Source organism: Carcharodon carcharias, chromosome 18, assembly GCF_017639515.1.
Source record: "Carcharodon carcharias isolate sCarCar2 chromosome 18, sCarCar2.pri, whole genome shotgun sequence".
NCBI classification, from domain to species: Eukaryota; Metazoa; Chordata; class Chondrichthyes; order Lamniformes; family Lamnidae; genus Carcharodon; species Carcharodon carcharias.
The window spans coordinates 79,053,250-79,066,064 of NC_054484.1; the positions used below are offsets into that span (position 1 = coordinate 79,053,250).

At 42.2% G+C, this 12,815-nt stretch overlaps 1 protein-coding gene across 6 annotated transcripts in view; it reads left to right on the forward strand.

The window, feature by feature from the left end:
- hao2 (hydroxyacid oxidase 2 (long chain)) overlaps nt 1–12,815 on the forward strand; it is a 40,680-nt gene that overhangs the window by 15,871 nt on the left and 11,994 nt on the right. For 2 of the 6 annotated variants that reach the window (XR_005945868.1, XR_005945867.1), the window contains exons 1-2: nt 9,600–9,692; nt 11,525–11,677. Coding sequence is in view for 4 of the 6 variants with exons in the window: in XM_041211551.1 (XP_041067485.1) it covers nt 9,664–9,692; nt 11,525–11,677 (182 nt within the window). In the remaining 2 variants the exon portion in view is untranslated. Of the gene's footprint in view, nt 1–3,057; nt 3,168–9,599; nt 9,693–11,524; nt 11,678–12,815 lie in introns of those variants that run through there. The other 4 variants (XM_041211553.1, XM_041211551.1, XM_041211552.1 and 1 more) reach the window with 4 other exon arrangements.

Here is a 12,815-nt window from a genome sequence, read left to right on the forward strand (position 1 = left end):
CAGGTTTAAAATCAAGAGCAAAGCAGAAATAAAATGCAAAATACAAAATAACTAATTTTTGTAATTATTCGGTTAGAATGATTTTTTTAACATCTCATGAAAGTTGTATTTTAAGTCTAGTTACTCGTGAGGGCATTTGTTATTACATTTTACTTATGCGTCATAGTATGCAGCTGGGCCTTCTAGGGCCAGAACTGCTTTATGTTGTCCCACAGGACCATCTGCACTCTTTCCCGGTGAAAGTCAGCAGCTTTTCACCAGCCATGCTGCAACTACTGCGGTAAAGGCACATGGAAGACAAGCACTAAGGATATGCATAGGGCTGATTTCCATATGGAATCCAATAATAGATTCCATGCAGTACCTGCAAAGTGAGGAAGCCTGCAATGAGGTCACATGCTTGCTTTGCCTGCTTTTCGCTGACTAGGGAAAGAAATATATTCAGCTCTTTTTGCATACAGTTCTCCATTATACAACCTCACACAGAAAACAGTGAGATGCTGTAAATATTGCCAGTTGTAAATATTCTCATCCTTCTGTGAGGCTGCAGTTAAAGCTGCAACAGATTTCAATGGGCACTCTTGCTGAGATTGAGGTAGGAGAATTACTCCCTGAAGTTCATGGGCAGATATGAAGTTTCTACTGCACCCATATCTGGGGGCAAGTGATTCAATATAACCAAAGTCTTCACTATATGCTACACCACTCCCTGTAGACTGCAGTAATTTTAACGTGCAGTACAAACCAACACTTCTAATAACACAGCAGCCAGTAGAAATTGATCAGCAACCAACTTGAAAGCTGCTGATGACCCCTTTAAATAACACTGGTGGAGGATGGATGGGCTGAGCTGGGGCTGTGCAAACTATGTGAGGTATTAGTTGGAGCATGGAGTTTAAAAATGGCACTGCTGCAGTCAAATCAGTGTTACACACTGACTGAAGTTATATCTGCCAACTCTGCTTTTTTCTGGTGCAAATTCCCTGCACCCCCACTAACACCCTCACCAAAATGGCATCAACTGCGGCTCGCACCAGAAATGTGTAGTGTAGACACCATGTTAGACCTGAAATGACACCCGTAGTGCCTAAGATTTTGGCATTACATAACTGAATTTTGTGCCCTTGGTGCGTTATTCACCCTTGGTCTATCCACAGCATTTTGGCATTGTTGACCAATCCATCCTCCTCCACTGACTCTCGTTTATGGACCGTCTCTATGGGACTGCCCTTGTTCACTTCCATTCTTAGCTGTTTCAATGTAGCCAGCTTGCTCTGGTAATAGCTTTTCCTCTGTTCTTTTATATCATTTACATGTGACCAATGTTCCCTCTGAGGTGCATGCAGGCATAGCTGCACAGCAATCTAATTGTATCCTGTATGGAAATAAACTGGCTGGTCAAAACAGTGAACCATGCAGGGGATGAAACAGAATTGAACACCAACTACAAAAATGTGAACAGCTGGAGAGAGAGTGGGAGAAGTGCAGCTGTGATTGGGAGAGAGGGATTCTGTGATCGGAGGAGCAGTGAGTGCGGGAGAGAGGGATTCTGTGATTGGAGGAGCAGTAAGTGCGGGAGAAAGGGAATCTGCGATTGGAGGAGCAATGCGTGCAGGGGAGAGGGCATCTGTGATTGGAGGAGCAGTGAGTGCGGGAGAGAACGATTCTGATTGGATGAACAGTGAGTGCGGGAGAGAGGGATTCTGTGATTGGAGGAGCAGTGAGTGTGGGAGAGAGGGATTCTGTGATTGGAGGAGCAATGAGTACAGGGGAGAGGGAATCTGTGAATGGAGGAACAATGAGTGCAGGGGAGAGGGAATCTGTGATTATAGGAGCAGTGAGTGCAGGCAAGAGAGAATCTGTGATTGTAGGAGCAATGAGCGCAGGTGAGAGGGTATCTGTGATTGTAGGAGCAGTGAGTGCAGGCAAGAGGGAATCCATGATTGGAGGAGCAATGAGTGGGAGAGAGGGCATCTGTGATTGGTGGAGCAGTGTGTGCAGGGGAGAGGGAATCTTCGATTGTAGGAGCAGTGAGTGTTGGAGAGAGAGAATCTGTGATTGGAGGAGCAGTGAGCATGTGAGAGAGGGCATCCATGACTGGAGAAGAGAGCACAGTAAAGAGTGAATCTATGATTGCAGAAGAAGAGAGAGAGAACCTGTAATTGGAGGGTCTGCAAGCTCTATGGGGCCAAAATGGCAGGTAAGCAGCACACAGTGAGAGTGGGCGACAATGGGCCAGACAAAGTCTCTGAGCCCCAGGAGAGAATGAGCTTCAGGAGGTGAGAGCACTCTGGATTCATTGGTCAAGAGTTGTGGAAATGGGAGAGACTTGGGAAAATTCCCTATGCAGCTGGTCAACCTATGAGGGCTGGAGAGGATCTAAGCTGGATGAAAGTGACTGGACCAGGAGAAATAGAATGCAATGTATGAGGGGACATAGACTGGGATCTAAATGAGGAGAGGGAGAATGGGATGTGCAGCAATAGGGACAATGGCATGTGTGAAGGAGTGGAGAATGGGATGTGTGGAGAGACAAGGAAAACCCATCCAGCTGTGGTCCTGCTTCCCGCAATTGAGTTGTACGCCCATCCTCCATCCCACCTTCGTTAAATCTGGATTTGGCAAGTTCAGGGCAGATTCTGCTCCTGTTTCATATTTTTTGCATTCTAACCTTTGCTAGAACCCAACCCACCTGCTTTTTGGAGTTAAAGTTCAGCCCATTGAATCTGCATTGCTGTTGATTTGTTATTGACCCACAGTACATTGATCAAATGAGGTCAGAGTGCATTTGGGAAGGAACATGCAGATAAAGTTTGCTTATCTCAGTGTCACTTAAAATTGCCTTAGATGGGCAATTAATTTTAAAACATCTCTAACTACATATCACTGATGTTGAATGTGTTCATTACATGTTTAAAATGTTTCTTTTGAACTTTTAAGTTTGGCTGTTTTCAAACAATCACTGTGAAGTCAGCATGAACGAAAATGGGCCACTTTTATTACTCCAAAGGCACTAGGACCCTGAGGAAGGTCCTGTGCTGTATTCTTCCTGTTTGATAACAGGACTCTGCTTAACTTGTTGAATTCTGCCACTTCCTCCGTCTGTACATTAGAGATCTAATTTACAGGTGGGGAGATCAACAGAGATTGGACCTTTCTTCCATCAGGTCAGATTTTTGCTAAATTGCTGGTTTGAAGCCAAATCTAATACACTTTTAAAGAGTGAATGAATGCTCAATTAAGTGCAGATACCTCTTTATTAACAGTCAGAACCAATGATATATAATGCATGATTATTCAGAAACATACGTATTTACAAGACAGAAACTGACAACATCTGCAATGAGAAAATGATTGTGCATTTTCATTTAATTTATTACTTGTTTTTGCAAGTTCTACCTTTTCCTCAAATGTAGTTACAATAATATTAACAGACCTGTCAACTATGATCCACTTGAAGCAACACTCGCCCCTAAAATAGAATTGTTGAAAAGAATCCATGTGTGAAACTGTTTGAAGAGCTAAGCAGAATTTATTTTTAATCATTTAAAGTTATTCAATAGTAAACAGATGTAAAGAGCAAGCGGTTCTTTCACTTCACTCTCTAGAAACTTACTGCATACCTTAGCAATACTTTTATTACACTTGTACTAAATTATGACCACTCAAGCACCATATGTATCAGGGGGTAGCAGGGTCTGGCACCAAGCCAGCACCAAGAGGTAGGAAATTTTATTAAGAAAGGCATATTTGATCTAAAGAGGGCCCAAAAAGAACCATGATGTGCCACAATTTCTTTAAGACTGCATGAATCAGACCAAGAACCTTCAGTGGGCCTCAAATAGACTTCTGATCCAGATTTGTGCCAGGTTCAACCTGACTTGCAGGTCACTCAGTGAAAGAGAGATTAGTGTGTGGAATTCGCTTCCCATCTGTTACCTTAAACATCATGAATTTTGGCTGGAAGTACTTTTCACCTGTCACGCCTCTATGCAAATTAATGGCAGGTGAGAGTTGGAGCAAAGAATGAGGATTCTTTCTACCAGATTCTACCAGAAATCCTAACTCTGTCAAACCTGAAATTCACCAGAGGAACATCTTTGTGGCTGAGAAATTTTGACCTTGAGATGACATATGGCTACATTCTCTTAGTAACTGCAGGTCACATGCCAATTAAGTTAGAGTTGTGTGAAATGGACATTACTGCAAATACATTGTGATTCTCGATTTTTCTCTCATTCCCATTTTCAAGTTCCTATTGGAATAAATTGGCCAATTTAAAATTGAGAGTAACTGGTATTTTGATCGATGTCCATTATATTTGAGCAAAAACAAAATAATTCGCTCTTTTTGTATTATTTACTACCAGTCTAAACATGAGACAGTTAAATTGTCAATACAGCTGTGTAACACAACATTATATTGTGCCAGTTGAATAACTTTTCTGCTGGTATTGCAGCTAATCAATAGACATTTGAAGTATAGAAGTAGCTAACAACTTGTCTGTTTCACTTACAGCATTACATTTTATAAGTTAGTGCTCCTAGCACAGAGTTTTGTGTGACCAAAGTCGAAATCAGGAATTTGAGCAAGAGGATCATAACCTGCACGATTTATGTATTAACTTGTAAAGTTGAACCCTTACAGTTCATTAAATAGCCAGTTAAATGAAATGGTATGTTAGTATTTTGGTTCTCACAAACCATTGAATGATTGATTAAGTAAGCTGATAAGTTAATATAAATGGCTGCCTTTCTGGACTTTGGAGCGTTTCATAGCTCTTATCATGGCATGTTTGTATTGCAAGGGACTTTCAGTGTCATCTGCTGGAACCTTATAGTGTGTAATATAAATTGTGCAATTGAAATATAACCAAAGTGGAGAAAAATACTTGGAACATGATTTGCTGTCAAAATAATAGTGAGGCTAATGGCACTCATCATTATTTATACACAAGCAGTACAGTAATTTCTGGCAAGAGGCAGATGCATAGTTAACTCAAATATCCAAAAGCTGCTGTCTGAGTTAGCTTCCATTGTTAGATTCACGGAAACAGCTTTGAAATCACCATTGAAAAGCATTGAATGATGTGAATATGCTGTACTTCCGTGGTGGGCATAAACCAAACTCAACACATGTCTATTTCAGTTTAAGTACCCTTTAAACAACACGATAAAGTCTTAATTACAGCCAACAATCGCTTTGGTACTGAAAATGATCTATTACAAATGTAGAGTCGTATTCCTTCATGTTTTAATTGCTGAAGATTTTTAAAATGTAAAACCTACTGATTTTTTTCATGTTACTGCTTTTTTTCTCTCTTAATCTAATCTTCCTTTCTCTTGATTTATTTCTCTTTTTGTACCTGATTTGATGTTAAATTCACCCAGTCTTAATTTACACTTCCTCCTCAATCCGTGTGCTGTTAATTTCACAATCCATCAATCTGATTGGTTAAGGAAATACACAGTTGTTGCCCTATTCACTCGAGTCCAGGTGCCTGGTTTCTCTCTGAGACATTATCAATTCACACTTTATTGCCCTGGGGAAAAAAATCTAAAAACCTAAACATACAAGGATAAGTCTAACTGACAGCAAACACCTTTAAGGTGCCAGATTACAGGGGGAGGTGGTGGTGAAGTGGTATTGTCACTGGACTAGTAATCCAGAGACCCTGGGTAATGCTCTAGGGACCGGGGTTTGAATCCCACCATGGCAGATTGTGGGATTTGAATTTAATAAAAAATGTGGAATTAAAAGTGACCAACCATTGTTGATCATTGTAAAAACCCATCTGCTGTCCTTATCTGGTCTGGCTGACATGTGACTTCAAAGTGGTTCACTCTGAAATGGCCTAGCAGGCCACTCAGTTGTATCAAACTGCTGAAAAAAAAAGTCTAAAAGGAATGAAACTGGAAGGACCACCTGGTAACAACCTAGGAAGGGAACAGCACTGTGGGTGTACCTACACCACATGGACTCCAGTGGTTTAAGAAGGCAGCTCACTGCAACCTTCCCAAGGGCAGTTAAGGATGGGCACACATCGCATGAATGAATTAAAAACATTATGGCCTAATAAATTGATACATGATATGAAAATTGCATGTTTTCATTATTGGAATTGAAACCCAATAAAATACTTGAAATATCTTCCCCATTTGTTTTTTTTTTCTATGCAAGATAAGCTACCCCATTATTTTAAGGCTGTCAATCCAACCTCTCTGAAGTTTAAACTTTTCTAAAGTAAAAATACCTAACTCTCTAAGTGTATCATGGTAACTAAAGGCTTTTATACTAGAGGCGGAATCGTCCCAGATTTCCATTAAGTGCAGTAGCGGGCGGGTAAAACGATGTTTTAGCTGCTGGTTGTGATGGCAGATTTTCACGCTGTATCATCCCAAACCTGCATTACTTATGCATTCCCGAGAAACAGCCGTTTCCATGGCAGGTGGGCTCTCATTCGCCCGCCACAGCATCACTTTGCCACTTCATCATGCCGGGTGCCATATTTAAAGTCCAGGCACGCGCACACATCTCAGTGCTTCAAGCCCACGACTACTACAGGGAAGCTGTCCACGAAAGGCAAAAAGACAGCAGCCCCCAGGTTTAATGATGCATTACTGGAATACCATTTGGACGCCCGCCATGATGTCCCCTACCCCGCTCTGGGCAGCGGCATCACCAATCCAGCATGACAGACAATGGCAACGGTGGTTGGTGCTAATGATGCACAGAAGAGATCAGCCATCTAATGCAGATAGGAGATGAATGATCTCATCTGTGCAGCCAGGATATGGCAACCATCTCATCATTTTAAATTCACACGCTCAAGCCCATCATACATTCACTGGCATCTCATTCACTGCCAGCTCAAGGGACATCACCACCCATTCTCTCACAAATACCCTCATATGTCCATCTGGCCTCATCTCCACTAGAGTTTGCCTCCTCAACCCTCACCATCTTGAAGCCATTTGCACGGACCAACATGTGCCCCCACACACACCCTAGGATACCCTCCTTCCCCAGCACAGCTCTTGTCCCGCAGCCTCTTCCCTTCCTGAGGTCACTTCTCCCCCTCCCCCAAGCAAGATCTTGCCCTTCAGCCGTTGAAAAGCCACCCACATATGGCTGATCTGGTAGGTAAGGACCTACCCATGAACCCCCCTAAAAGTGATATGGTGCTGCCTGTGAAGCCTGGCACTGATGACTGAGAGTACTGACTGAAGCAAGGGAGGCAAACAAACCTTGCGGTCCCAAGCAAAGTGCAGCCCGCCAGGTGTACATCGCTTATGTTGCAGACGATCCAGTGGGCAGGCCTAATAATGAAATGCTGAATTATTACAATGAGGATCCCAGTGAGGGCAGAGCAGATGATCGCCAACTGGTTTCACACCGTCGTGAAACCGATCACGCCATATTGTCCACTTATGATACCGAACACGCCCGACGCCAGCGGGCACGGAAAATCCTGGCCTAGGTATCAATCTAGTGGCTATCTTCTAAATCTTCCCCTAGAGCCCTATGTCATCAACCATGTGAGGGGACCAAAACTGGATACAGTATTTAGATGAAGCCCAAACAAGGTATTATAAAAGGAGGAAGTGTAAATTAGAGTGGCACATTCTATGGTATTGGAACATCGTAACAGTAGGTCTTAACATTTTATTTGCTTTCGCCAAATTCTTGCAGCACATGTCTTTCACCTTTAGAGATTAATGAATTATAACACCATGATCTCCTTCCCATTCTCGAGACTTACTATCAATGTTCATAACACAATGACCCTGATTTTGTCATTATAACAGTGAGGCAATCAGCGCTGACCGGCATTAGGGGGTTCTGATGACCACATGTATGCAGTTCAATGTGGAAGCCTGGCAGGTGCTGTCAGAGATATTCTGCTCCCCCACAGGATGTGCTGTCACAGTCCTTGCTGATAGATTTGATACTGACATGACTGCAACAATGTGAACCTACTTGCCCAATAGTTCTGCACTAAGGATAGCTGGAAAAATTAGGGTTGGTGCATTTAGGAATAATTGAATTTTTAATAATTTGATGTGATAATTATTGGTGAACAGCCCTTCTGGACCTGAAAAATATTTTAAAGCGTGGAGTCTTATTCCACTTAAAAAAATGAATGGAGACTTTTAGAAAAATTATTCTTTTTTTAGTATTTCTGTGTCTTCCTTTTATCACCCTCTCTTAATACCCAGCTGTATTTCCCAATCTTTATTTCTCTTTCTGTATATCATTTAAATCTAATTTACATTTCCTGCTTTAAACTTTCTGGTCTGGGCTCTGCGGGGAGGGGGGAGGGGTGGTAGTTGTGGTGGTGGGGCTGGGGAGGTGGTGGTGTGGAATTTGAACTTTTCAAAGTGATTGGGTTACTGTGTCCACAGCAGGTTAAAACAGCTAAAACTGCCAGCATGTCAGGAAGCTGGTAGGACCTGCCCACTTACACCTTTAATCTGAGAGTGACCTGCAGTGCATGGGAAATCCCAATGGACAGTGGACAGATATACAGACAGACAGACTGGCATAATTAAATATGTCAACTGTTCATCAGCTGCTCTTTTAACCCAGGTTTAGGAATTTAACAATGTGTGCATGGGTTTCCCGTGCCTCTTGGAACTCACAGGGAAAACATGGTAAGAGGGCAGTGGGTTTTGGCAGGGCTGAGCAATTGAACAGAAAGAAATGTATTAAATACTGAGATCTGACAGCTGCTTCCTCGCCTAAGTGAAAGTCTTGCTCACAAGACTTGTTGTGAAAGTGTGCTTTCACTACTTTGGAGGTGATTTTCCATACGTTGAAGATAATTTCTGCTACCTTAGATTTTTTTGTCTTTGATCTGCAGCTGTCAATCTTCAGATCAGCATGGGAGCCACTTATGCAGCTCTACCTTGGACCTCAGTAAGGAATAAATGGAGCCACACCAGCACCACCAGCTGCTGGAGGAGCAGCAGGAGCAGAAGCAGCCTTCACCTTAACCACTTGCCATTCCATAGGACAGATGGAATGAGAATGGAACTCTAGCTCACAGGGGGCAATATCCCAACACAGGGTTTGCAAGCTTAGGATCAGTTTCCTGGACATGACTGAGCACCAATGCCTCAGGGGGCTCAGAAATTCCTGTCAGGTAGTAGCTGATGTTTACAACCTCCTGTAAGAAGGCCTCTTTCTAAGTGGACTAGGTGGGCATGCATTGCCTGCAATGGCAAAGTCACCAAACACCTGGATATATTTGTAGAATCTCACAATTTACTGCCCATAAGTACATCTCACAGGTGACTAATGCTATGTTTGCCAGGGTTGACACTTCTATGCTCTTTACTACTCATGACACCAGTACGAATGAGTGGGCACTTGGATTTGCTGCTCTTGCTGGTTTCCCGGAGGTCAGGAGAGTTATCAACTGCACATGTGTGGCAATCAAGGCACCTCCAGTCTTCATCAACTGAGAGAGATTATATTGTCTCAATGTTCAGCTGGTCTACAACCAGCAGAAGATCATCATGCATCTGTGCAAATTTCCCAGGGAGCTGCTGTGATGTTTTCATCCTGCATTGGTCAAATCTACCAGAGATATTCAAACCCCAAAACAGGGCCAGTAGATGGCTTCTTGGTGACAAGACCCACCCTGTGAAGACGTGGCTGATGATACCTCTGAGGAACCTGAAGAAAAGGTACAACGAAAGCCACATGAGAACCAGAGTTGTAACTGAGCAAGCCATCAGGATGCTGAAAATGTAGTTCAGGTGCCTGGAGGGAAGTGGGGCAGACCTGCAGTATATACCCACCAGTGTTTCCAAAATGATAGTGGTCTGCTCCACCTTGTATCAAGGACTGGAGTCCAGGAGGAGGAAAGGAGCAAAAGCAAAGACTTTCATTTCTATAGAGCCTTTCATTACTTCAGGAAGTCCCAAAGCGCTTTGCAGCCAATGAAGCATTTTTAAATTGTAGTCACTGATTTAATATTGAAAATGTGGCAGCCATTTGTGTACTGCAAGCTCCCACAAACAACAATGTGATAATGACCAGATAATCATGTCCTTTTTTAGTGATATTGATTGAGGGATAAATATTGGCCAGGACACCAGAGATAATTCCCTAATAAGGTCCCTTTAAATAGTGGAGTTGAAAGACACTGATGAAGGTCTTCATCAAGTCCATCCACTCTAACTGATCGGGAAACCTAGAAGCCAGCTATCATTGAGGTGAATAACAAACGCCGTTCCATCACCACTGACCACAAAATCCAGGCCGTTATTTATCTGTGTCAAATGGCATCAATCAGACACATGGCAATTTTCCAGTCACAGTTAGATTCAATTGTAATTGTGCTTTCTCCAAGGTTCTAGCACGAATCTTTTTATGATCCTTAAACATATGGACAGCTCCTCAATGCATTAGGTCTACAGGACGTTGAGCTTTTATTATTTGTCTGCAGGTCTTAGTGATCCTGACAAGACCAGGTTTATTGCCATTTCTAGTTGCCCTCACTATGCCTGGTGTTTTTTTCTTTATCCTTTCATGGGATGTGGGCATTGCAGGCAAGGGCAGCATTTGCTGTCCATCATTTATTGCCCTTGAACTAAGCGGCTTGCTAGGGCCATTTCAACCACATAGCTGTGGGTCTGAAGTCACATGTCAGCCAGACCTGGTAAGGCCAGCAGATTTCCTTCCCCAAAGGGCATTAGTGAACCAGGTGGGTTTTTACAGAAATCAATGATAGTTTCATGGTCACCATCACTGAGACTAGCTTTCAATTTCAGATTTTATTAACTGAATTTAAATTCCACCAGCTGCTGCGGTGGGATTCAAATCACCTGCCCCCAGAGCAGGAGCCTGGGTCTCTGGATTACTAGACATTACCATTACACCACCATCTTCCTGGTGGATCACCTAGAACAGCTTCAGGCCTTCGGTCACAGTATTACATTGGAAGTTCCAGAATTTTGGTAGCAACAGTGCGAGAATGGTGATATATGTTTATATCAGAATGATGTGTGACTTAGGGAAGAGCTTGGAGGTGAAGGTCTTTCTATAATATTACAGTTCCTGACCTTCTCCGCATTAGAGGCTGCAGCATTAGGAGGTGCAGGTAAAGTAATTATGAATTAAAACATGTCTGTGGACACAATCCCTAAAGAAACTTAACGATCAAGAAGTCACAGATTTTTGTAGGATATCAAAACAGCTTTTAAGACAATAAGTTTTTGTAACATTCTAAAAACGGTTAACTTTTTAAATGCTACAAAAACGTGTGTCTGAATGTTTCCCCATGATATAAACAGGACAAATAATAGGAATAGTTGGTTCGTGATTTCTGATTTAAAAGCAAAGCTTTCATAATCCACTCAGGAATCTTGGTACTTGTGAGTTGTACCTAAATGTTTCCCTGCTTTGTGGAAGACATGGATCACTATTTTGGCCCCTTTATTGTCTTTTCTTTCTGCAATAAATGTTAGAGATTGAGATCCCTGTTAAAACTTCCCTGCAACTATTATTGTTTCAGATCCTCTCTGTGTGACCCAGAGATGTCTTTGGTATGTCTGTCTGACTTTGAGGTGTATGCTAAAGAACATTTACCCAAAACCACCTGGGATTACTACGCTGCTGGGGCAGACGAGTGCTGTACTAGAGATGACAATCTGATGGCTTATAAAAGGTTTGTGTTCTACCAAATTCTAATGAAACCCAAATCAGTTGAATTGCACAATAACATATTGTTGCAACATAATAGGAAAGAAAATGCCAAAACAGTTTGAGTTCTAGTAATACAGTGAAATCAAACTTTTCCGTCTTGTTAAGCATGAAATTACTGAATGGACGTTTCTGAAGTTTCATTCACTAAAGGACATTTAACTGCAGAATACCATGCAGGGCATGCTACAATTTGGAAGGACCTTGAAACCTTAGGATTTGAAATTTCAAGAGTCAGAGAGGGTTCCGTAGTGACACTTTATGTGTGGGGTGTGGAATTTGGATAGAAGCCAATTCAGATGGAACTCTGCCTTGTAGAAGAAGCCAAGCTGGGAAGGTGGACAAGTTTCTGCCTGCCTCCCAACATTAAAGGGGCATGTCTGTGGGAGTTCCCAGTCTACTCCACAAACCCTTCACTTATACCCCATTACACCCAACTGAAAGTTGTTGAGAGTTTCATTCAGAGCCTAATCAAGGTCCCAGCATTCCTAAAGATGAAGGTAATCAATCCCAGGAGAAATTGATTACGTTTCTTCCCTGACCATTATCTTACAGAGGACCATGTAAAAAATGTTGCACTTCTTTGCTCTCATCCCTATCCAGCCCTGTGATCTGCCATCAGAGTGACATGACACCAGTTTGTCAGACTACACAGAATTTTGAAAACCTCTATTAGATACCTTTTAACCTTCTCTGTTCCAATGAAACAAAACACTGATCCTTTAAGTCTTTATTCTTTAATTACCAAGGGTATTCTTTCATTACCAAGGGTAACCAATCTAGTTATCTTATCAGCAATGCCACTAATGAGTTAGGTTGGGAATCACATTATATTAGGAAGTGTCTGTGGTGTACTACTTTAATGTATTTTGGTTCTTTATAAATTAACCTCAGTCTACCTTAACTGCTACCCAGTTAGATTGCTTGCAGACAGTAACTAAGACACTATTGACCAGTAGGTATGCTTCTTTCCTTTAATGTCCCATTCCCTGCAAGCACACATATATGTCTGCATAATACAAGTGCAAATGCACACACATACATGTACAAACAAACTGTAACCTCCAATTCATCCCTTGCCATTCAGTATACTTGGAGAGGGA